The sequence below is a fragment of the Streptopelia decaocto genome (genome assembly GCF_964273445.1).
Source record: "Streptopelia decaocto genome assembly, chromosome: 3".
Classification (NCBI taxonomy): Eukaryota; Metazoa; Chordata; class Aves; order Columbiformes; family Columbidae; genus Streptopelia; species Streptopelia decaocto.
This window is the reverse complement of record NC_138656.1, coordinates 89,850,748-89,876,591: the sequence shown is the minus strand read 5'-3', so window position 1 is coordinate 89,876,591 and position 25,844 is coordinate 89,850,748. Positions and strand designations below refer to the sequence as shown.

At 40.0% G+C, this 25,844-nt stretch overlaps 1 protein-coding gene across 5 annotated transcripts; it reads right to left on the bottom strand.

Annotated features, from left to right (window-relative positions):
- Positions 1-1,221: 1,221 nt before the first annotated feature.
- ASRGL1 (asparaginase and isoaspartyl peptidase 1) lies at positions 1,222-22,746 on the bottom strand. Of its 5 annotated transcripts, none has more exons than XM_082049266.1 (7): positions 22,645-22,746; positions 20,720-20,962; positions 16,098-16,240; positions 11,334-11,488; positions 7,063-7,181; positions 4,924-5,034; positions 1,222-2,271 (listed from the first exon to the last, which is right to left on the bottom strand). In XM_082049266.1, the coding sequence occupies exons 2-7, from the start codon at positions 20,904-20,906 to the stop codon at positions 2,036-2,038; spliced, it is 951 nt and encodes a 316-aa protein (XP_081905392.1). In that variant the 5' UTR covers positions 20,907-20,962; positions 22,645-22,746; the 3' UTR covers positions 1,222-2,035. The 5 variants fall into 5 exon arrangements, with proteins under 5 accessions (XP_081905392.1, XP_081905396.1, XP_081905393.1 ...); XM_082049270.1 differs by lacking the exon at positions 22,645-22,746 and adding an exon at positions 22,373-22,590; XM_082049267.1 differs by lacking the exon at positions 22,645-22,746 and adding an exon at positions 22,247-22,380.
- Positions 22,747-25,844: the final 3,098 nt, after the last annotated feature.

The window sequence follows — 25,844 nt, the reverse complement described above, 5'->3', positions numbered from 1 at the left end:
TAATGCACTGTTGGAAGGTGCCCAGCTAGGCTGGTGATGAGTGCTAGAACAACCTATATAGGATAATACACTTTGTTAAGTGTCAGCAATTTATTACATTATATTCCTGACAACAGCTGAGGTGAATTAACCACAGCAACCATTTACCATTCCTTTGGACAGCCCTGAGATCGTATCTGTACTGCTGCTGTGGTTGACGGTGCCTTCTGAGCAGACATGAACTTGTTCAAAGCTACCAAAAGCCAACTGTCCAGGAGAGCACAGTGCCAAACCCTGGCCGACAAACCGCCCGGCGGGTGCAATGCTTTATGCCTGCTGCTACGCTAACCATCGGGTTTTGGTCAACTGGGAACAGGCTTGAATGCACTAAGAGAACATAACAAAAGCAGAGCCTGACAAAGATGACACACCAAGTGTTGTGGTAATACTGCGTTAAATGCTCATCTCTCCAGCTACTTCAAGCAAATGAATAGTTACTAGGAATGTGCCCTCTACAGAGTCTAATAAATCTAATAAAACAGGTATAAGACAATAGATTTGTATTCATTTTCTTTTGTGTATAACCTACATTCATGCCCATGTATCACCATTTAGCTCTAAAAAAATCACATTTGATTCTTTTTCTTTAAAAAGAATAATTGAGCAACTTCATCAAAACAATGCTGCAGAGTGAGATTTGGCAGAACTTGAGGAGATCATATTTCCTATTGCCTGTCCTGAATTTGATCTAGCACTGGGCACAGGTGAGGTAAACAAAGCAGAATCTTGACAACAAAAACCTGGATTACCTTGATATGCTAGAAATGAAGCTAAAACAATAACTGCTTTTTTTTCAGAGAACACTCTGGCCCTGTTAGATGGGCATCTCACACACAGAAAGAGAAATTAATTATTTTTTACTCACAAGACTACTTCTCTCTACAGATGAGCACATCTTAAACACTGTTATTGTTTCATAAACTGCTAGTGATCAGATAGTAGCCGTCTTCTACATTATCTTCTGTGCAACAAAGCATGCAAATACTCCATGGTTATGTTTTGCATGAGCCATCTACTTGTGAACCACCACTGTCCCCATCCAGCCATCTGCAACGTCTAATAAACCATGGATCAAAGTAGAGAGCAGGTTAGACAACTTGGCAACCTGACCCTTCTGTCTGAGCGAGCCCAATATTGTTGTTGCGACGCAGGTACGAGTAGTTTCAATGTTTGCTATGTTTATTCTGGTTATCTTGTAAGGCGGAACATTCCACAGTACAATGGCATGCAATTATAGCATACAATCTGTCCTCAGGGGAAATCTAGTCACAGCTGAAATCCATAAAATTACTACACAGTTTTAAACACAAGAAAAAAATATAGTTAAGTTAGAAAATAGAAATTTTGCTCTTTCTTTTAAAAATACAAAATCTTAATGATGAAGCTATCTCAGAAATAAAGCAGAATATAAATTCTTTTTAAAAAGAAAACCTCACCAGAAAACATTTCAGACAGCACACAAGAAGCTGAAGAGGCAATTTTATTTCAGTACAGCTTGCTTTTATCACTTGATTTCAGATCATTATTTTTCCAGTTAATCATTGTCTCTCTGTAACATGTTTAGACTTAAAAGGTGCCTATAACCTTTGTATTTGATTAGCAAGGATTGCTGGTTTATTGATATTTATTGAAATCATGACCTTCTTTACTACTACCCCAGATATTAAGTGAATAATATTCTTCCTATTAACTGTCCACATATACTTGGAAATATTGTAGCCTACTTTGTTTTGGTCTCTAACCAAGAAACCTACCAACCATTTTCTTTCTTATCTAGAATAGAAGGATCTCCTGACTCCCTGAAGGTATTAATAAACGCTATACATATATCCATGACTACTGAAGAACCATGTCTAAGTTTCATTTTGACTGTAAATGTGGCAACGCCTGTGAGCCAATCAAGAGTACAGATCTTTCGGAAAGATTAAATCAGCTGTCATCGTCCTCCAGAAAAACTGGACATCTTCATTCCTCCTTAGTCCACGTTTCTTCATTCTCAGAATCCCTCCCTTTCAGATGCAAGTGCTTCATCAACAGATTTTGTGTGCCTTTCCCCAGCATAAATCCCATAATGCAACTGGTCATCCTTTACCGTAGCCCAGGACATCTGCTTGGTGGAGAACCTTGCTGCCCACTCTCCTGAACTGTTAACCACAATGACACCCCCCAAGCCCCCAACTCGTGTCTTCATGTAGTCCAATGCAGTGTCAGCAGCCACCTCTGGTGACAATCCTGAAAAGAAGAACAAGGTAACTTCATGGTATCTGTCCTGAAGTCAGTTTTTCAATTCCCTTAAGTTTCACTCCTCCCATGGAGCCAGCCAAATCCTATTCCTCCTTCAACTAAATTAGCAAGAAATTTCCAGTGTAGCAAAGGAACTGTTTGTAGGAAGGCTCTGGACAGTTGCTAATAGCTGCTATGGTGTGGTGCTGCTACAAAGGTGGGTCTTAAATAGCTTCAGATTGTAATTCAGCTTCAGTGCTTGATATAGATTAACTCATGAACTCTATGTTTGAGATACATTTCTTATGCCAGCATTTGAAGGGAAAAATGCCACTCTGCAAGCTTTCCATCAAAGGTTTGTCACAAGTTAGGTCTAAAGCATTTACAATTTGAAAACAAAACAAAACAAACAAACCACATCAAAACAATCCAAAATTTCACTCATCATCTATGCTCCAAGTCCACTGGCTCTAATGGATCTCAAAGCACATATTTCCTATTGCCATATTTTATCAAAAAGCAAACATCAGCGTTACTCTTCCTGAAACTTCTGAAAGTTATCAGGCAAGGTGAGGATTTGATGTACTAGATATCAGAGAAAGGACCAGCAAAGCAACTTTATCTTTTCATTACAATTAATTCATATTAACAGGAATATTTTATAAATAAATCAAAGTTAATGTGTACATCATACACACAGGCCTGTAACAGCTGGGGAATATTTGTTCACTATATATATGTATGAATATATATTCAGCAATGCAGCTGGCTTACCCTAATTGTTCCAAGATATATACCATTGGTAATGTTATGCAGCTTCAGTTGTGGAACAAAAACTGACCTTCATGCCTTCTCTGCAAATTTTGACTTAAAACCAAACAAAACCAACAGAGTCAGAATTATTCTCAGCACTGGTGACTGACAGGATAAAGCTCCTTTCTCTGACATTACGGGTGACACTGTCACTATTCAAGTCAGTGGCACTGACTTCAAAGGGTCAGTATTTCACCCTCTGATTTTACGAAAAGACGACAGCTGCCACCATAAGACAGAGATTCCAACAGCTGTTAAAAGACTAGCAAAGCAATTCACCCCTAAAATATGAAAGTCAATTTTGCAGAATTGGTCTAAAAGAAGATATTTAGTATGTGAATTCCTGAATATTGAACGGAATTATGAAAGAGCTCTATAGTTGTTCTAAAGTCTGCAACTTTAGTTGGCTGTTCAACGACTCAAAAAGTTATAATAAGTTGAGGATTTGTTTTCAAGTGCCTTCATGGAAATGAGGGGTGTGGGGGGGAAGTCTATTGCTGACGTACTTTCCTGGCAGCTGAGTTATACTTCTGGGCCATATGACTGAAGGTAGAGCAAGCACGGGCAGGGTGAACAAGTGCAAACCCATTAAACATGCACATATGTGGATTCATTATCTTTGTTTCTTTTCTCTTAAAAAAAAAAAAAAAATAGCCTCATTTACCTTTCACACTGATTTATCACAAGCCAGACAACTGCATCAATGCACAGGTTTTACAATGCAGTTAACTTCAAGCCAGAAAAGAAAGTGGTTTATGCATAAGTACTGTTTAGAAGACCATTCACAAACTGAATGGCCAGGGACTTAATATAGAAAGTAAGGGCAGATCATAACATGTTACAGCTTTGGGAAATAATCTGTAGGTTGTATTTTATGCTGAAACTATCACAGTAGCCAAGAGATTTACAGAGAAATGCACTGATTATATGCAAACAGCTCTAAAAGCATAACAAAAATATTCTCAGCTGTTACTTGTCCCTCTACTTACTGCTTCTCCAAGGAAAATGTAAACTGAAAGTTTTTCAGCTACTTCCAGTTTGGTTGATCTCAAAGCCAGTTATACTGTACTGCCAAAAAGCTATGACTTTCTAAAAATAATGGTGATATCTATATTAATGGTTCTTCAACTGCATGGAATACAAGTATGTTGTCTGGCTATGTTTACAGGCTGTAATATAATCAAGGGTTTAGATGCCAGACTAACTCATGAAGGTAAAGCTCCAAAGGGTCATGCCACAGTCAGATTATATTACAGTCACAGAAGACATACTGTGTCAGCTGTTTGCCACATACCCACCCAGTCAGTTTGGTATATTTTCCAAAACAAAATAAAAATTTAAATCACAGTTAAAACATCTTAAAAGCATTTCTGTTGCTATAATCAGTGCTGTTAAAATAAAAACCATTACAGTTTATTGGAAAGGAGATATTGTATGCTTTCTTATTTCAGCTCTGATTATCCATCTCTAGCACTCCCCTATTGCTTTCTTTAAAGTATCTTGCTTTTACCTGTTTTCTATTTCTTTGTTGACAAAAATTTAGCTTAAAATTGGGGAAAAAGGTTATTAATTAGAACTTCAGTTAGACAAAGTAGACAATAATGTCTTTCAATGTACATTGATCCAAGGCATGATTAAACATCAAGCAGCACAGATACTTCTGTCCACTTGAGTTTTAAATACTTTAGTACTTTGTTTTGTTTTTTACAGAGAGGTGACCCAACCACATACCCCTGGGAGCAACTCTTCTGCCAACTGTTCTAGGATGATAGTACACAAACTGAAACTTGTCATTACGCAATGTTTCCTATCCTCATTATTTGAGCTTACAGGAAGTTTGGAATTTACCTTGTTCCATGTGATAGAGGATCAGTCGGGCTAAGACCACTTTCATAATGCTCTCCCCATGTCCTGTGGTTGAAGTGGCACCAGAACAGTTATCAGCATAACCTCCACTTCCTTTCCAGAGGGGAAAAAAAAGGCAATATTCCGTAAAAAAAATGTACAAGCTCTGCATTGTTTAAAATAGGTATGGAACGTTTATTCCTAAAGGTCTGGCACTTCTGGGCATTTCTGGGAGCAAAGTGTCATAACTTCTTTCTCATTTCTGCCTCAGTTTGAAAAGTAAAATATATGAAAGACATCAACAACAACTGGATGAAGTCAGTTGCCAAGTTACGAGCTAGAAGACTAGCGATCTGCTTGTGGTACATGAAGCAGAAGCAGGCCAACGCTTCACAGGTATGGACAAAAATATCTTCCAGAACGGCAAGGGACAGTATATTGAGGATCAGCAAGATAGTGATGGGATGCAGAATGCCAGGTCACACATTAGTGATTAAGAAGATATGAAGGGAGATCTCATGAGCACATTGGTGAATTGACCAAATTTTGAGGGGTGCCAATCCACAAGAGCAAAAGCAGATACGACATTTGAAGAGCCTAGACTCTAGTGAAGCATAACAAAGCACCCCTGAAGAATCTTGCAAGTCCTCACCACAAGCAGAGTGCTTCTTCTGTTGAACTCTCACTCCCTATCCCCCTTTTTTTTTTCCTCTCCCATCCTTGTTTTGCCGGCACATTCCACACCCTGTTCTCCACCAAGCTTCCGCTTGCTCAACACCCAAGTTTCTAGCACATCTCCTAAGGAAAATATTTCCCAGGAGCAGAGGAGGAGCATACCACAGCATTATAAACAAGGTACTGGGGGAGGGGAAAGAGGCACAGAAGAGCAATGAAAGTTTCTTCCCTCCTGTACTTTCTTGATCAGATTAGACCCTTTCACTGGACCGTAATTTACACATGGAAAAACACTGCCACAGTCAGTCTGTCCAAGCCCGGTTTCAAAAGGCTCTAATATTTAAAGGAACAGCTAGTATTTCTATATCAAATCCTTCAGATGTCTAGTAAGAGCAAAAGTTGCAACCAATACGCTCACCAGTGCCCAGTTTCACTTGTCCTTCACAGACCTATGTCCCATACTATAGGAGCCCTGAATGTGATCTATGCAAGAGCAGAGTATTCATGGTCAGAAGGCTGCAGTCAGAAATGAAGCTGAAAATCATAGTCAACATGCAGAGGATACCAAAATATTAGCAACTTAGACTGTGAGAGAAAGTTAGTATTAGTTTTGTAATAATCATGTACTGGTAAAAGCAGTGCTGCTTGAGTTTGGAACATGCTTTACTAATTATTTGCCAAATTCCAACTGTATGGTAGAACCCTGAAGCAATCAAATGGCAAGTCTGTCCCGTGAGAGGAACAAGTCTGGGGAAAGGATTTTAAGTGTCTCTTTATATTTGGATAATAGATCTCTTAAAATATTTCCTTTATTCCACACCGCATCTATGAGGCTCTGAGGCAGCCTTATCAGGGCTCTCTAAGAACAGGAATTTACTCAAAGCTGCCAGTAATTTTATAATTCTGGCTCACTCATATAACAAACAGTAATTACAATTGCACCACTTTCCTTAAGTATCAAGAAAAAAAGCATCTTAGTATGGATCACGCTACATTTTTTGATTCGGCTGTAAGCATGGATGTACAAAAGGAGAGCTTTATTAGAGTGAATGCAAGGAAACACAGAAAAACCAAAAACAAACAAAAAACCCACAAACACAGAGACAGAAGACAACCAACCAACAACAACACCCCAAACAAACAAAACAAAACAAAAAAACACACACACAAAAAAGAAACCACCAACCAACCAAAAACCAAAAAAACCCAAACAACTCAGCATCTGGGATAGGACAGAAACAACAAACACCAGTCCCCGTTTTTCAGACAGAAAAGTGTTGGATGATGATGACAGTACCACACCTCTACTCCTACTTCCTATTTGCAATCTCCGTGTTGTGTTAAGAAGCTTGAGTTTTGATACATTTGAATGTTAGACCTCCATTTCAGATGTCCAGTACTTATGTTTCATTTCACGTGTGTGTGATGCATCTTTCTTTTTGAGAGGCAAGACCCCAAACCTCATACCTATGCATGCTGTGTCACCAACACGGCCAACCAGTTTATTAGAGAGTCCTCCAGTGGATGTTGCACAAGCTACATTTCCTTCACTGTCTATAGCAACAGCACCAACTGTTCCAAGGTCTCTGCCAAGAAAAACAGTTCACAAAATTAGGTAGAATTAAAGCATACCTGCCAAAGCATGTTGCATTTATTTTCCAGGTAGCTTTAAAAGAGATGACTGCAAAAAAATTACTGCTTATCATAAAGCTATTTATTACCATGCTTGTTGTTACAAAAATTAGAAGCAATAAGCAACAATTCTCACAGCTTTACATTTAATAGAATAGAGAATGTTAACTTCCCCCCCCCCCCATGACTTCTTTACATTCCTAGCATGGAAAATTTGAATTTGGGAGGAAGAAAACCCACAAAACAAAACCACACAGGGCAGAAATATTTCCAGCCATCATAGGTCTGCAGTAGTTTTTTGGCTGTGACACACCCAACACACAACTTTCCCCTAAACAGCAACTCAAAAATGCAAGAATTGTCTCCACTGTCTCGATGGGAGGTAAACCGGAATTATTAATGACAATGCATGTAAACAAGTGAATACAGAAAAGGCGAGTCATGTTATGAATGCACTGAATCATTTCCTTCCTGTTCCTCCTCTTTCCTCTTCCTTATTCCCCTAAATGCTTGAAAGCCACAAAAAAAAAGGTTATTTATGTGCCTTTCAACTAGTATTGTTCACAATGCATCATTAATACATATTTTTGTCTTGGTACTCTGTAGCTAAGCAATCTTGAGGTTTAAATCACTTGGCCAGTAGAATCTGTTGAAACCACACAGCAGCTTAAAAAATGTTATGCACTGAAGAAAACAGAAGTCTCAACTGCTGCTTTATTTCTTCAGCACAGAAAAGTCATACATAATAGGCTCCTTAAAATATACATATGTATTCATACTCAGAGAAAAAAGCTATTGTAACTTACTGTAACAGTTGCTGCACTGAGCAGCAAGACATTACTGAGAAACAACAATTTGACTGTCCACATATTCCAATTTTGGCAAATCATGTAGGAACAAAAACCAGTATCTGGCTAGGAGATGTATGCAAGAAAAATCTACATCTCTCCACACAGGAAAAGAATTTCTAATAATCCTTGAAGGAAGTGCCCAACAGGTGACTGGAAGAGGAATACCTTTGGAAGTTGCCTGGGCACTGGTGAGGGTCTATGACCCTCCCAAAATCTAAGCTAATTACATCAGATAAAGTCTTTGTGTACCATGAAACCCACAGTCGACTTCTCAGAGAACCAACTTCCTGTTCCCTCCTGCTTATAGAAAATATCATACTGTCAGTCCCTACACTTCATTCATGGCAATTCAAAGTTGACTGATTAATCACAGGCCTTACAAACTGCTCTGACATTTATGTGGAGACAGACCTCATCTCAAACTGATATGATGGTGCAGATGGGCTTCCCACCCATCCATCTGTTACAAATGGTTTGCTGAAGAGTATTAGTAAATTCAATACTTCCTTGCACACTCGCATTGCACCTTCAACCAACCAGAGTTAGATGCTTCTGAGAAGTTAAGAAAGGTGCATCCAGATGTACATTTTCCTAGGTTTATATTTACCTTAAGCAACTGTGAGAACAATGAAAGTACACAGATCACATAGGCAGCAGCTACTGCTCAGGTACAAGAGCTCAATGAGTGATAAATAACAAAAAGCATGTGTCCAACATACCTCATCTGCTGCAGAGCAAACAGACAACTACACTCAATTTCTTCCTGTCCCTTCAAACATTTTTATTGCTTCAGTATCATGTTTGTTCATCTTCAGAACAAAGGCAAAGAAGATAGAAACAATCTGTCACACAGCTAATCAACTCAGAAACACTGCCAAGGCAGGCAAAACTGTGTAAGTACAGATATCTTATTATAATTACCTATCATTACTCAGTGATAGTAGTAAGAATCCCAGAGTACCTGTAGTATATCAGAGGATACTATTAGTAATAATGATTTTTTTCAATCGATAATTATTATGTACTGCATATACTGCGATACAGAATGGATCACTTGGATTTGTTCATTCCCTTTTGTTTAAGTCTTTTACTGTTCAGTATCCATGAAATTATATGCACTTATTCTATGCCCATTTAACCAATGAAGTATCTGCTATTTTGTCTCTTTGCACTGCATCAGAAGTAGGGTTTTCTGTCAAGTGCTGTCAGGGTCCTTTTATTTAATACGTCCAGGAGTTACTCTTGTGCTATGATTCACAGAGGGACTAGTAGCCCATGTTCTACCTCAAGGCCAGTCTCAAGTCCCTTTCTGTGGGGTTCTCAAACAGTCTCTAGTAATTCTCAACTGGTCAGAATCTTTGGAGTGAGCGACTGAAAATAAAACAAACCACTCCATATTCTCAGCGAACGGTGTACAAGATGCTGTGATGTACATGCAATGGAATCACAGGTTTTTAACATAGATGAATGCAAGCTCCTAACCAGCAGAAAAGAAAGGTCTCTCTTCTGGAAACACCAAACTTTGCTTGGAAAGCCTTGAGCCCCCAAGGTTTCCAACACTGTTAGGACCATAGGACTGGTGGCAAAGTACACACCAACCTCCAGATTCCCGGTATGACCTGGTATTATGTTGCCTCTGACTAATACTACTTCACCTTCTGCCTATTTGCCTCAGGCAAGTTTCTGTATAATCACTGTGGACTTAACACGGTAAAAGAACATTCCACACGTGATACAGGAACAAATGGGCTTGCATTAAAACAAGACCCATTTTCAATTTTGTGAATTTGTGCTGATGTTTTGGCCACCAGTTGTCAGAAAAGAACAGTGTGGCTAAGATAAGAAAAAGTCTTGAGCACTTCAGAAATACATAAGCCTTCTTTTATCAGATTTTCCAGAACAGGTATCTTCAGTTTCACCATTTTCTTAACTCAAACAAACAAAACCCAACAAACAAAACAAAAGAAAAACAAACAAACAATACCCCCGTTATAAAGAATGAATGGAGACCCAGATGCCATGCCATTCCGACTTACATATTCAGGAGACCAAGTGGCAGTAAGGGGCTACACCATCCTCAACATTCTTTGTAATGAATTATAATACCACATAGTCCTTGGATAGACCATGGATCAAAAGAAAACTTCTGTTGGATACAAGATGAACTGCGACTAAGACACCATGGTCAAGGAACCACACTTTGTTTGCAAGAGTGTATTTACACTTGTCTCACAAATTTGTTCTTCTTTCCAGCAACTTCCTGAAAGTAACATATAGCTTGTATTTTATGGGCTTATTTAATGGGCTTTAATTAATGTGTCCACAGAATAAATTTCCTCCTTTTGATCTACAAATTCTTCAGCTCTGCTTCTTTCATTACTGCTGTTTCACAGAACAGACGAACATGTAATACAGCATTTATAAAACATCATAGAGTATTTTCCTATGCCACAACCACTGACATACAAATAAAAACTCAAAACAATTTAGTATTTATGCCTGCCTCACAGGCATAAAAAACATATCTGACACCTGATGATTTTCCTTCCTTTCTCATCCACCACACCTTCCTCTGTACTTCATATGAAACTTGCTTATTTTTCAAGTGACTTTAATTTTGCTGTTGTGCAATTCCATCCAGTAGCATCTCTTTTCACACCCACCACTACACTGAACTTGGTCAATTTTTTCATTCATATCTGCAATAATCAACAGCCACAACCAGCACTCAGAAGGAGTTACTGGTCAAAATCTGATGTTGTTTAACTGCCTAATCCAGTTCAAAGACAAATCTGATCAGCTTTTTTTTTTTTTTATGGACTTGTTTTAAAATGTGGACTGGACATTTTCTAAAATCATAGTTCCTCCACAGAAAAGAGCTATATAAAGTGATACCTGCTGTTTGTTAACTCTACGCACTTCTGTAACTGGTGATTTTAAGAGCAATATCAAGTCTTAATTTCGTCCTCCATTAACGCCACAAAACCTACCCTAGGTCAAAGTCACCAACGTCCTTCTTAAGCATCAACAAGTTTGTTCAAGTTTGTTTCAGTCATTAAAAGCTTGATTTTTCATTACTTCCATGGAGAACACACTCTGAAAACTGTATCAAACCATGTAACACTCGCAACTGAGGCAGTCTGGAATCTGAACACAGGCCATCAAGCTTTGGTGCTTTTTTTTTTTTTTTTTAACTGACAGCACAAATTAAATTACCTGAATTTAAAAAGAAAAAATATTTTACAAAAACCCTACTTCTGAAACTCTTCAGGGTTGGAATCTGGTTCAAGGTTCTTCTTCCATCTCTCCCGGGATCTCTCAGTTATGAGTTTCTCCCCTGGAATCTCAGGAACACCCATGGCCTGAGCAAACAGGTGTGCACCGTGGTCAGTCAGCAGCATGTGTTTCGTCTACAGAAGAAAGAGATTAATTGACAATTCTTACTTTGCTTTGTACAGAGCAGTTTTGTATAATCACTCTTTGTTTTTAGAAGTAGCCACACACAAAAAAAAAATTTCCAAATTTTGTTTCAAACTGTTTAGATTTCTATACCTATATTCTCTTCAACTAGCTCAAAAGATTTTCAGCTCTCCAAAGCACAGATACAAAATTTCACCATCAGTATCAAAGAATTGCATTTATCTATTTAATACTTATTGTAATGGGAAAAGAAAAATAGGTACATTTGCTTTTGCTAATAAGCATGAAACTTCTCTGTACTGTTTCCAATCACCAAATCACTACTTTGTAATGTAAATAAATGTAAATATCATGCAGTAAGGTGTTTCTTAACATCAGCTGAACCATTTTATTCTAAATACTTCCTTCAACTAGCTGCTACTCATATAGACCCAGATTTTCAAATTTAAGTACAGAATATTGTTCTCACAGGTTTGACAAAAAAATGTTTGCTTTCTTCTAACAACATTTGGACAAGCTCTGTTTTGATTCCTTTATTTAGCAAGCACCTGGACCAGATTTAAGCCAACAACCTTAGTTAATTCCATGCTTCAAAGTCTGTACAACTTGGTTAATTCCTATTTTAGAAAATTCATATTTTAGAGAAATCTGTGTCCAAAAATAAACACCAACTTCTTGGACCACTACAGAGCTGTTAATTGCTTATTACTGTCCAGGAAGGTTCTGGAGGAGCAGTGGTCTGACTATATGGCATGGAATCATTTCAGAGCACAGCAGCTAACTTCAAATGAGCTTTTACATCCATGCAGCCGCACAACACCAAGTACCAAAAGGCAGAGGTCCAAAACGTAGAACCACACGATGCTGGAGGCAGCAAGCCTGTAGAGCCAAGCAGGAGACCGCAGCGACACCTACTCTACTCTCAGCCTGAAGTGAGGATGCCAGAAGTTGGGAATTACTGTGTCATGCTGCATTCCGCAGGACATTTGCAGTCTCAAAGTTTCAGGCTTTAAGATGCTGCAAACCATCAGCTTCTGTTGATTTCTAAAGCAATGACAAGCCATCACCACCAACACCAACCCAGAGCACTGCATTGTTTTGAAGGATTTGAGCTGAACCTCCTCACAAACCACAGACACTGAGCTCTGCTCCAGCCTATTACAGCCTCTGCTCTGACCCCTTCAGATGGTTGCACAAGCAGGAAACGCGACTACACTTCAGAAACATTCCTGAACAGTCATTCATGCATGTGGTGGCCCTGACATCAAACATTTCTGAGAATTTAGATGTCCTTCTATTGACAAATTAAGTCCTCAGTTCCCAAGAGTACAGGCTTAGGGAACAAGAGTGAGGGTTTCAAGGAAGAGCCCTCTGCATCTGTGAGAGGGGGCAATAACCTCACATGTCAAGTGCGGGCATCAGACAATAAAAGACCTGCCTCTGTTCTTCTGACTTGAAAAGTCACTTCTTTGTGCGATACTGCCCCCCTCTGCCTCTAAACCACCACAAGCACACCATCCAAATTGGTTTTGGTGGGGTTATTTGTTTTGGGTTTTTTTTGGTGTTTTCTTTATTCTTAGGAAATGCATTGAACTTTTCTTTTGGCTTTATCCTTAAGAGGAAGGCTGTGTCCTCCATCACTTACTTTCTTCAGCAATTAAAACCCTAAATCATCTGTTAAATAAGCTTAAAAAACCCCTCAAGTTTTATTGTAAAAAATGGAAGTTATTTCTTAAAACTTTTTGAAAAATGTTCCCTCCCATATGCAGATTCTCATAACACACCCACCTTCCTGAGCTGCACAAACAATACTTGCAATATAGAGGAATAAACTTCTATTACAGTCTTGTGATGTTTTGGTTTTTTGTGGTAAGGTTCTGAAGCAGAACTTGATTTGTTTTTCTCTTCAATATACCTTGTTGATCAAAAGACCTGCTAGAACATTGCCAAACAACCCAAAAGCACGTTTTTGTCTCATCCTTCTACAGTTTCATTACTACATTTGCTGACTTTCTCAAGTGCCTAATTTATCTGGGACACATTTATTTAATACAAAATAATCCAAAGGACAAAATAAATGAATAAATGGTTCCAGAAATCTTACTAATAAACAACAAATGTTGGCAAGTTTAGTTAATTTCATGGGAAAAAGAGAAAATCCCTCAAATTTCTGCAGCTGGACTGAAATTCAGACCATCACTGTTCTTCATTTAACAAGCTTGGCAGTGCACAGAGCACGGCAAAAATTTGCACCTTTGCCTTGAGAAGTCTGTATTCTCAGCTAAATCCTCCTGTGCCTAATGTGAAGAGTTGGATGATATAGTAAGGGAAAATATACACACAGCTCATGTATACCAATGAATCAGCATTCTAATTTTCACAAGATGCCTATCTAATGAAGAGTTGGAGCTGAGGGGGATTACATGTCCCATTAAAAACAAAGAAACAAACACACACAAAAAACAAACAAACCACCAACCAAAAAAAACCCTCATTTCAGTGTATCATTCTATTTTTGTTCAATACAAACAGGAATAATTCGCCTGTGACTTAAATGCTTTCTCAAGGATTCGTTGAATTAATTAGTTAACGTACTAAAAGCTTTCCATCTCTAGAGGCTGCCGTGTTCAGCAGCGTATTAAATCACAAATGGAAATTATTCTGGTTCCCTCCTTTCTTCTACCCCGCGAATTTGGACAAGTTTGAGCCCAGTGAGAAGGCACACAGGATAAATGTGCCCAACAACAATCTAGAAGAGCAATTCTGGCCACCAGATGGAGCCCATATTGTTCCATAATAGGAATGGAAATACAGAAAATTACAAGCGGGTGGGAAGTGGTTTTTTGCTTTATTTGTTTGCCTGGTTTTGGGAGCTACATGTTTCAAAATTCCTTAAGGCAGTGAGGCATCTCAAAACCACTGGGAAGCCCCAGGAAAACTATAGTCTTATTATCCATGGGTCAGAGAGTTCAAGATATTTTTAATTATGCACAGTAAACCAAAACAAAATACGCTCTGAAAAGTACTGTGAAATGGATTGGGCTGGTGTCCCAAAATTCCTATCCAAGATTAACAGAAGAGTAACATCAGTTGGTATTCCAACTGGAAAAACAGCAGAAACTCACCTCAAGCCATAACAAGCAATTTACGCCAACATTTACATTTGTACTTTGTCATCTACACAGATTTTTTTTTTGTATCTGAGCAGAGTTATACACTTTACCATAAAATGTCATAGGTTTAGAGCTATACCATTATACTTGATCCTGTACAGTTGAATTTGTTTCATTTCAAAATGAGCCTCAGTATTTCTGAACCCCAGAAGCACCACACAATGACAAGAAAGACCTTATAACAGACAAGAAAGACAAAGGAGGTGGTCTTGCAAAGCTGTCTACCAGCTACACTTATTTGTTCTAGTTACATGACAGCATAAACCCCATATGAAAGAACAAAAAGCTGATTCATCACAAGTTTTAACATTGTTTTCTAGTGGATACACATTTTTAAAAATATTTTAGTGAAAAGTTCTGATTTTAAAAGCAGAACATCCTCCAATTAAGGGCAAAAATAATGCCTATCTTCTTTGGAGGCTGTTGAGGACAAATTACATTTCAATTACCTTTACAGACACCAGAAGAGGCTTTGTTTCCCGAGAAGTCACTTTGAAAGGTTAAAGCAATATAAATCCCATATTTTAATAAGTAGTTTTGCAAATGTTAACTCTTTTCAACAATGAGGAAGCTGCACTAGCAGGTTGGAAAACAAACTCCAAAGACAGTACAAACTTTTCGATCACTGTCACAGTCTAGTAATTGTAAAATGGATGCACATATCACACAAACGACCTATTCCATCCTGAACCACAGCAGTTGAACCATTTATGAAAAATGAGAGACATCTGCTGTGACAGACATCAGAAGGACTTCTTAGTGGAGTAAGGTGGGATTGATTTTACATAGAAGGTCAAGTAATAATCATGTCGCTGCCCTTATAAATTTGATTCTCTTGGAAAATCTGTCACCATCACATAGTGCTAATGTAATATTTTACTGCTGGAAAACCACGACTTTGCACGAGGGCTACCATCTGACTAGGTCACAGTGGAGAAGGCCAACAACAAAAGACTGTGTCACATGGTCAAGTATGTTACTGGGTCATTTAATTAAGTTCTATGTCATTGCAAAGTCAACAGTACATTATCCAACTTTAATATTGCAAGATCAAGCAGAAGACTCAATGACAGCATGAAATCTCTTCAAAGGACAAGTGAACAAAAACCCCACAACTTAAAATCTTGAACACCAGCTGTGGAGCTACAGGTGATCGACATGTATAGGTCAATTTCTCCTTGAGCTTCCGACTGCACGGCAGAACTTCTGTTTCCTTAGAATGTTATTTTCAATAAATAACTCTCAAAAACCCTTAAAATAAAAGTTCTTCATGATCATGACCATAGTTTCCAAATACAACCATCTATTTCTCTCTTCTTTCCTTCTTTAAAGCACTACACAAACATCATCATTGAGGTGTATCAATGTACTGAATGAAATTCTAAAAGGAAAAAATGCTTCATATTCAAGTACATATTCAGCATACCTTTTCCATGACAAGTCGAGCAAGTTTTATTGGGTTTGCTATACATTTAACTGCAGATACTGCTCCAGAGTCTAAATTTTTTCCATCCATGATAATGGCATCCATTTCTACTTCACCTTTTTCATTTAGAACAGATCCACAGCCTAAAGACACACACACACACACAAATCAAGGAGGAAGGGAAAAAGAAGAAAGTCATTAAGAGCTAACCATCAGGTGATTCAATTATTGTATCTCATCAAGCAAACTTTCTCCTTCCCAGTTTGTTGTCTGACGTATTGAAAGTATCTCCTGAATACAAACAAACAAGCAGAAACATTGCTGAGTATAGCCACAAAATCCAGACATTAACAGAAGTCTCACAGGGTACATCTACTTTAAAATTGAGTTTTATCTTTATAAGATGAAAAACACACTTCCAATCCCATCCAAAATGATATACTAGGTACAAAAGTTAAAATGACAAACAATCATGAACAGAATTCTTTATCCCCCAGATCACTTCAAGTGCACATAAAACTATTTTACCTTTACAGTTCTTCGAAAAGAAGAACCCAACAAAATAGTGTAGCGTTCAATCCTGTCAACAGATTAACATCACATAGCATTCCAAGAAACTGCCAAAATAGATGGAGAATAAAAGCATCCATTCACTAGTGTAGCAAAAGCTTGAAATAACAAGTTCTTCATTACCAAATAAAAACAGTAGACAAAAGAACTAAAAAAAACAAAAACAAACAAACAAAAAACATAAACAAACAAACACCAAAACCCAAAAAATCAAGTAATAAAATGTTGGGTAGTTATTTTGTTCTATAATTATCAGTGCTATCACTAACCTAATTGAAAATTAATGAGATACAAAATGAGACAATGCAGAGAGGTGCTTTTTTTCTTTAATAAAGCAAATAACTATCACAGGGGAATAATCAGTTGTAAGCCATCAAGTGCACAAGCCTTGCTAATAAGGATGGAGAATACAAATCCTAAAAATAAGTTAAAAAAAGCAAAACCAAAAAATATGGCAAACTTACACAGTAGCTCAGGTAGAAAGACTTGAACATTGTACAGAGCAAAAAAAAAATTATTATTTCTGTTAAACCAACATTAAAGCAGATCAGAAAGCACTGTTAGTAACTGTTGACACAAGACTTCCATACCAATGTACATCAGACCTAAATATATGAAGTTAAATCCTGTTACAAGAGGCAACAAAATCCTGTAATCCTCCTATAATCTCCAGAGCTCCCCCCACCACACACAGACACACCTCCAAAAAATTATTTTTTGCCCCTCTCCAACTGCATCAACTATTCCAGAGTTCAGCCCTGCACCATTCCCAATGTGGCAATTTCTAGACTACACTTTCTGTAAAGAGCTTACAGGTAACTGCGTTATGCCACCTGTGTTAACACCAGTCTCCCAGCTTCTCCTTTATGCTGTTATAAGGAATAAGACTTGTTTTCTTAGATAAACCTCTTTTAGCTTCCTTTGACAAGGCAGGCCCTCCAGCCCATGATCACCGAATTCCCACTAGAACTAGGGTACCCTTTGCTCAGGAATCAGTGACGAGGACCACAGTGTCAGGGGAAGCTCTACCAGTCCCCTTCATCACTGCCTTAATACTATGTCTACCAGACATCTCTCCTGGGATACATCTTTGGATTTTCTAAAATTTCTGGAGCAGAACACACCTTCAGACAGATCTGGTAGTCAAAGGCAATTTCCTACAAAAATCTCCTTCTACAGTCAGTGGAGATAGGTGCCCTCTAAGAACAATTCATCCCCCTTGCCTTAGAGAGCTGTACAGCCATCCTTCCTCATTCTACTCATCACCATGAAAGCTTGTGCACCACAGCAAGGCTGGATGCTAAAATTCAGGTTATCTGAGGTAGGAGAAATCCTTCTTTCTCTTGTTACAGACTGTCTTTTCACTTGCCTTCCAGCACAATGGGTTGGGACTACCTGCCTCTGAGGCCACAGTATCCATTGGCAGCAGCACCAGAAGAAAAAGTTCAGCTCACTTGTGAAGCCAAAGCAGAGAAAAAAAAAAAAAACAAACATGTTTGACATCAGCCAAATCAGAGTAGGGGTGCTGAGAGCAGCACTCCAGTTCCCTCTATCTATACATTATCCTGCAAAGGCTGAGGAGGAAAGAGTGTACAAGGAGCACTACACTGGAATGACAGCTCTTATATCTGGAGTATTCAGATCAAGCTAGTTAACACTTCTAATCATCAAAGAGATGCCATGAAGGAAATATTACCATGGCCATTTCCCCATCACAAGCAGAACATGATGACTTCTCTATAAATTACATGCTGCAGAAGTCACTAAGATGGTAGTTTTAGACAATACAGCTTCTCAGTCCCTACACCAAGCCTATGTCGAGACGCATTCACATAGTACACCTAAATCCTGTAACTGAAAAAAGGACACAACTTGATCATTTTGCCCATTCCTCACAATCGTTATTGTTGTCTCTTAGCAATGTCTGTGTTTTCCTAGAAAATATTACACTAAAATGGATTTTTCTTCTACAAAGATAAATGCCACATACTGAGTTTTAAACAGCCACTCCAATCAGGGCTCTCTTCACATGGCTTCCAGCTCATTTTTGCCATTCCAGCTCATTTTAGGAGCTCTGTCTAATGAGTGTTTGCACAATTAGATGTGTCTGTAAGTGATTACCAGACTACTTGCCACTTAGGATCAGTGTAGTCAAACTTCAACAAGGGCTTAAGGCTCAAGTCCAGTTTAAGCAAATTTTGCTAAAAAAATCCTCATTTAATATCCAAACAAGGTATTAATATTGTTAGAACAAATTGAAGTAAACACCTTTACACAAAAAATAATTCAACATGTATTTCAGTAAGGATAAATGTGACCTTGGACCATGAAAAAGTGTGTCATACACCAATATTACACTTTGTACATTAAGCAAAATGTTAAGTTATAACTGTGTATCAGTCACTTTATACAGTAGACCCTAAGGTCCTATCCTCAAATGATACGATTTTTTAGAGGAGCATACACTGCTCACCAGTATCAGTTCAATGATGGCATGTTACAAGAGAGCGCGGCTCAGAACTAGCAGTGTTAGTGACAAGATTCCACATAAAGGTTGAAAAAAGCTTACATGCAAAAGACAGAATATGGCTAGCTACTGTGATCCTACTTAGGATGCAAATGCTTCAGACTGTTGTGTACAAGTGAAATAAATGAGCCTAAGCAGATCATTATAAAGTAAGCTTTCATCACTGAGAGTCACACTGAACTAAAATATATTTCCCATCTAAACACAGAACCATTAAAACTAGTATATAAGAAACCAAGAAAGTATGCAACTATTTACGTGGAATGATTAAAACAGACAGGTAACAATCTTTAAGCTTAAATTTATATTGAAGTTACTTCCACATTAATATTGGACACCTAATGTCAGACAGCACATTCTTGAGGTGCTTCTCAAGAATTAGGATTTCTTCCTGCCCTGAAGTAGCTGGTGTTTTTAAAATAGTAAATCTTAATTATCTCACCAGAGAGATATTTTGAGACATAACTCAAAAGTATAAAGAGAGCCAAAGGCCAAATAGAGACTGATTTACCAACCTGAGCAAAACAAAGTCCTAAAGGCTAGTGACTGATTTAGAGAACATGTGAAGAAAAGTTAAATGAGAATGCCACCCTGATGTTAATTATATAATAGTACATACCACATCTCTATGTCTGCTTCATTATTTCAGCTTGAATCCTCTAAAAATCAAGATGTTCAACCCAAGTCAGTAACAAAACACTGTGAAAGTTTCATATGACATAAGAGCTCTCCCTCACTCTCTATTGCAAGGTGAGAAGGAACAGAAGGATCTCTCCAAACTACACGTGCACAAAACTAATCGCTATGTTATCTAAAACAGTGAACACTGACTGGTCTTTCTTTCCACATTTATTCCTGACATACCTTGGTGGGAGTGGGGAAACATTTTCACTGAAATTCATCAAAATAATAAATTTAAGGTCATATGAAGAGCAGAAAAATGTTCAACTATAGACATGAACATTAATTAACTGTTAGGAAATTCAGTTATGAACCTAGCTGTATAAATTCATGATACATATACCATTACTGCATTATTTCTGTAATGTTATTTACAAAAACACTAATTGCAAGCATTAGTTAAGAGAAAAACACCTCAAATCCCCAAGAACAGTACTTCTTTAGCAATAGGTGAAGTGTTAAGGCTTAAACACTGCTGCAAGCTATATTCAAGTGTCTTAAACATGAATGCTAACTAAATGTATACTCTGTTAAGAAGCCCATGTCTTAAAACTGAATACACAGCACAGTAACAGGAAAAGATTTACCAAAAAGTAATATGGCACTGCAAGAATGAAATGGCAGGTATAAAACACTAAGAAATGAGAAAAGAGTAACTCATCTGCCTAAGTGGACTCATAAGAAACTATGGTATATACCATGCTATTTTATTACACAGAGCAATAAACTGTTTTGTGACACTAGTATTTACTCCACTGCAATGTGCATAATTCAAATTTTCAGAAGCATCAAGGCAAACACTTGAAATACATGATGATTTTAAACTCAATTCTTGAAAAACTACCTGCATTAAAGTGAGGATCATCTTCCATTGACTGTACCGCCTCCTCAACTGCATCCAAGGCACTGCCTCCCCGTTTCAGGATACCATAGCCTCGCAGCGCAGCTCTGACGACACCAGCACGACTTCCCTCTTCTCGCTCTTTAAAGATCCGGCCAGCTCCACCATGCACCACAATGACAGGCTTCATCCTGCCAAATTCCTCTCAAGGCTTTCAGCTGTGCACACAGGTTACTTGTAATCAGCCTGTTTGGGAAAGAAAAGCCTTTATCATCTGCTCCCTTCTACATGGAGAGAGCCCTGGAGGTTAGTTAACTGATATGGTCAGTTCCACTGCAACCATTTTACCTTTCAGGAAGCTGTGCGCTCATGCCCAGGAGCTCCTAATGTCATGTCAGGGCTGGAGGAAGCCCCAGGCAACTTGGTGCAACTTTGAGGTCAGCCCTGCTTTGAGGCACCTTCCAGCCTAAATTACTCTCTGATCTTATGATTTGTCACAAGCCCTGTCTGGTAACATTACTAGTTACACTGGAAAAAACATCTGAGTGATTCTTGATTCTGCTAACTGCTCTTCACGTTAGATGAGCAGCCTCATTGTTTTAATACAATATAACCAGCAAAAAAGTGCCTGACCCGGCCTGAGTTCACAGCTTAACCAGCTCTACTGCCTGGAGTTCAAACCTCTGATCTCTCGCCAAACTTTGTACTTTGCGCAGGGAACACAAGGCGTGCAAACCTGGCAGCCAACTGTGTCTTGTTACTGCTGACGGCCTCCCATTGCTATACACCTTTGGTGATGGCAATCACTTTTTTGCTTCCAGAAAAGGCAAAGGAGAAGCAGCCTCATCTCCCACCGAAATCTAGGGCACCTCACAGAGGAAACACTCCACCTGAAAACGGTTTCTCAGGGCCAGCTATTTTTGGAGGCTGTGAGGAACAAAACCTAACAGCGATCTCCTCATCCTACACGCAGACTGCTGGACAGTCCCAGCGCAGCCCCCGGGGCTCCGCACCACCCGGCCCCTGGGAGCGGCACCTGCTCCCGGGGCCGCGGGCCAGGTGGGCAGCAGGACCGCCCCGCACGGACCCGCACCCCGCGCTGTCTGCGCGTTACAGCCCCGGCTGGGGCAGGAACGTCCCGATTCCCACCCAGAATCCCGCTTTTTTATTTCGATCGGCAGCTACGCTCTTCCCGCCGCGAGGGCCAAGGAAGGTGGTCCGGATCGGAACAGCTCAGTCCGGCCTTTCCCTAAGCGCATATGGAAGCCTGCCGGCCAGCGCGGCGGCGCCTCAGCCTGGGGCGGGCCTGGTCCGGCCCCGCGCCCCACGCCACACCGCGCTGCCCGCCCTGGGGCCCCCGCATTCGCTCAGCCTCACCCGCCCCTGCGGGGAGCGGGACCCCGGGCTTGGAGCCCAGCTGCACCGCCCCGTCCCAGCAGCGACCCGCGGCCGCCGAGCGCAGCACCCTGGCCGCGCTCCCGTGGCGGTGCCGGAGCGGCCCCGGCCGGCCCAGCCGCACGGCACACGCACCACGGCGGCAGGCGGACAGCCCGTTCCCGGCGGAGCCGCTGCTCTGGCCGCCCTCAGCAGACATGGCGGCCCCCACCCGCGCTGAGCGATGCCCGCAGTTAAGATGGCGGCTTGCTGCCTTCTCACCCCACCCGCCTGGGCAGGGGCCGGGCGCTGCTGCCTCAGGGGCGGTGGGAACGGTCCGGCCCGGCCCGGGCAGCGGTGCTGCCGCGCTGTGCTATTCTCGGCGTCGTTCCCCCAATGAGCTACAAGCAGGTGGGGAGCGCGTTCCCGGGCAGCACAGTCCCGCGGAGGGGCCGGGGCCGCCCTGCTGCCGCCGCGCGGGGGACGCGAGAGGTGCGGTGTGACACCACCCACCGCCGCCTCATCTCCCCCTTGTTAAACTAGAGAAACGGCACCTCTGCCCCACATCGAAACCCGGCGGCGCGTCCCGGTTGCCCGCCGCTCCCTCTGCTCTGCTCCCGCCGGGTTATTCCCGTTCCCAGCGCTCGGGCTGCCCGGGGAGGCTGGAAGGAGCCGCAGGGCCTATGGGAACAGCGGGTATGCGGACGGGTGGAGCACGGGACGACAAGCTGTGTGTGGACACACTTAGACCAGATAGGCAGCGAAGGCAACAAATAATCTTGCTTTTTATTATTATTTTATTTTTTTTTAATTGTAGACTGCTGGTAGGACAAACAAACTGGAACACAGGAGGTTCCACTCAAATACGAGAAGAAACTTCTTCGCAGTGAGGGTGACAGAGCACTGGAACAGGCTGCCCAGGGGGGTTGTGGAGTCTCCTTCTCTGGAGACATTCAAAACCTTCCTGTGTAGCCTCATCTAGGTGTTCCTGCTCAGGCAGGGGGATTGGACTAGGTGATCTTTTGAGGTCCCTTCCAATCCCTAACGTTCTGTGATTCTGTGAACAATTGTTTGCTATAAAAAGACCTACTAGAAAAGATTCTTCCTGAAAAGGAAAAATATTGGTAAAATAGACTTAATTAAAAAAAAATTATTCCAAACCTTTGTGTTAAAAAATATAAACGAAAATTTCTCAACATTTTTACGAACTCTACCCAGCAGGCAGCTGGCCTTCTTCCTTGGCCGTTCCTGTTGAGTTCACTATCTCTTTGTTTCTTTTTTTCTCCATTTTTTTTTGCTCCAGGCAAGGCTGCAGGGTGACCAGTGAATCCAGTTTGCTCTGGCCATGCAAGGAATTGAGGTGACAAGGCTGTGCAAAAGGACAAGGACTTAAGTCAATGTGCAGTCACTCAATTTAAGGTCTGTTTTGATCCTGGGGGTTGGTTTAAAATGAATTATTGTGGTTTAATTAAAAGAAACTAGTCTGGATGGTTTTTCATTGTCACTGATGGGTTAACAAAGAGGAATTTAAATTTCATATGTGAATCATTTGAGAGTATCACTTGTTTTTATGGAATATCTATCTTGCTCTCAGAGGTATTATCAAAACAGGAAATGGATGTTAGATTAAATAGTTTAGAAGAATTATTTCTTTTTTTTTTTTTTTTGCATGGACAGCTGAACACTAAATAATAACCTTAAGCTGAAATTTTAATATTAGTCTAATAATGTTACAATTCAAAAAAACAAGCATCACTTGATAGAACTGGAAAAGAATCGTAGAATGTCCTGAGCTGGAAGTGACCCACAAGGATTGTTGAGTCCAACTCCTGTCCCTGCACAGGACAACCCCACAGTTCACACCATGTGTCTGAGGGCATTGTCCAGTCTCTTCTTGAACACTGTCAGGCTTGGGGCTGTGACACCTCCCTGGGGAGCCTGTTCCAGTGCTCCACCACCCTCTGGGTGAAGAACCTTTTCCTAATGTCCAACCTAAACCTCCCCTGGCACATCTTTCTGCCATTCCCTCGGGTTCTGTCATTGATCACCACAGAGATCAGCATCTAATAATCTGTTTCCACATCAGTTTTCTGCCTTAAGCCCTCTTTGCCATTGTGGTCAAATCATTTTGTGCTCCTTTAATGTTTAGCTTCTCAAAACTTGCTGCAAAGTATTATTTTTAAGTTTATAACTTATGTAGATTTTTAAAAAATCAACATATTGAATTGTGTATCAGGAATCTGTCCTAAAGCTGTGTAAACTGTTAGGATAACTTTTAAATAATTACTGTAGAAAGCTATTGATTTCATTCTTGCTAATTTTCTTAAGAGATCTTTGCATATTATAATTGCCAGAGAGGCAAATTTTAAAAATACATAGAATAAATCAGTTATTTTGCATGTGCAGCCTCACGGAGCTTTGCTTTCCTGCTTGTAGGCTGAATGTACTATACCTGAAGGAGGTGGGAATGTGTTACCAGAGGTGAGTAAGGACTAGAGAGCTGAAGCAGGGAAGTAAGCAATCTCGCCATGTGTGTGTGTGAGAGTAGCCTGATATTGTAAGGTCTACTCTGCATCTAAGATGACTAATATCCAACTATAATTGTGCCTTCTATTTTCCTGCAGAACCTGTATAATTAAGGGCAGGCCCTCCTGCTTCTAGAGAAAGAATTCCCCTAGAATCTCCTTGAAAGTTTAATTCTAGGAACGAGCGAATTAAAATACACTGTAAAAGTAACTCTTTTAATGCATATATGTAATAAGTATTTTTTTTTTCTTTTTTGAGTTAATGCTAATGTAGCAACTTGTCTGTTATCCATGAACTATTTTAAAATCTTCAAAACATGATGTGGAACAGAAAGCAGTGTTCTGTATATTATTACTTGGATTGTAGGCGCATGCAGGATCAAGGCTAAGGCTGCTCGAGCAAGTGTCATAAGCATGCAGAAACACCATGCTAATTCAAAAACACTGCAAACTTGGATCTTACATTAGGCAGAGCTGTCATATGGAGAGCACTGCAGCATCAGATAATGCTCTGCAAAAACTTACGCATGTTGAGTAACTTTGTTTACATGCACAATTTGATTAAGCCTGTACTATATTCTTACTGCAAAGAGTATGCTCCCATTTAGATAAGCTGGAAAAAAAACAGTTCCTCTGAGAGTTTAATTTCTTAATGTAAATTGCAATATTTCTTAAACTTACTTTCCAGTAAGATTAGCAGCGAAATGTGCAGCAGCAAGACAGAAAACGGTAGATGCAGTATTCACTAAAATACAAATGTGATCAACTCGAATTCATTAATGAGTCGTATGTTGAATAGTTTAGCTGGAAATATTTTCTTGGTGGAGGGCCTAGAATCACCAACGGCAATGATGTTTTCTCCGCTTCTGCCCAGAAGTGAGCTTAAATTGGAGATGGGTTCATTTTCCTGTTTTGAGGAGATTCTAGCCTCAGAACTCAGATGTCCTTCACCTAGCAGATTGTCCCAAACGAGATGGTAACAGCATCTTACTGTTCCCCGTATTTATGTATTTCACACACAGTGGGATGCTCCTATCAGAGCGACAGAAGTAGGCACCTCTCTGAGAAACCTGTGTGCTGGGGGAGGAAGTAGAACAGTATATGATGCGGTTCTGGTCATGGGAAATCCCAGTTCAGATTCTAGTTTTGAACTGAGCACAGGGTGGGTTTGACCAGTTTTCAAAGCTAAAGTTTAAAAATGGTCCTGGTGGTTAATTTCTCTGTGTCAC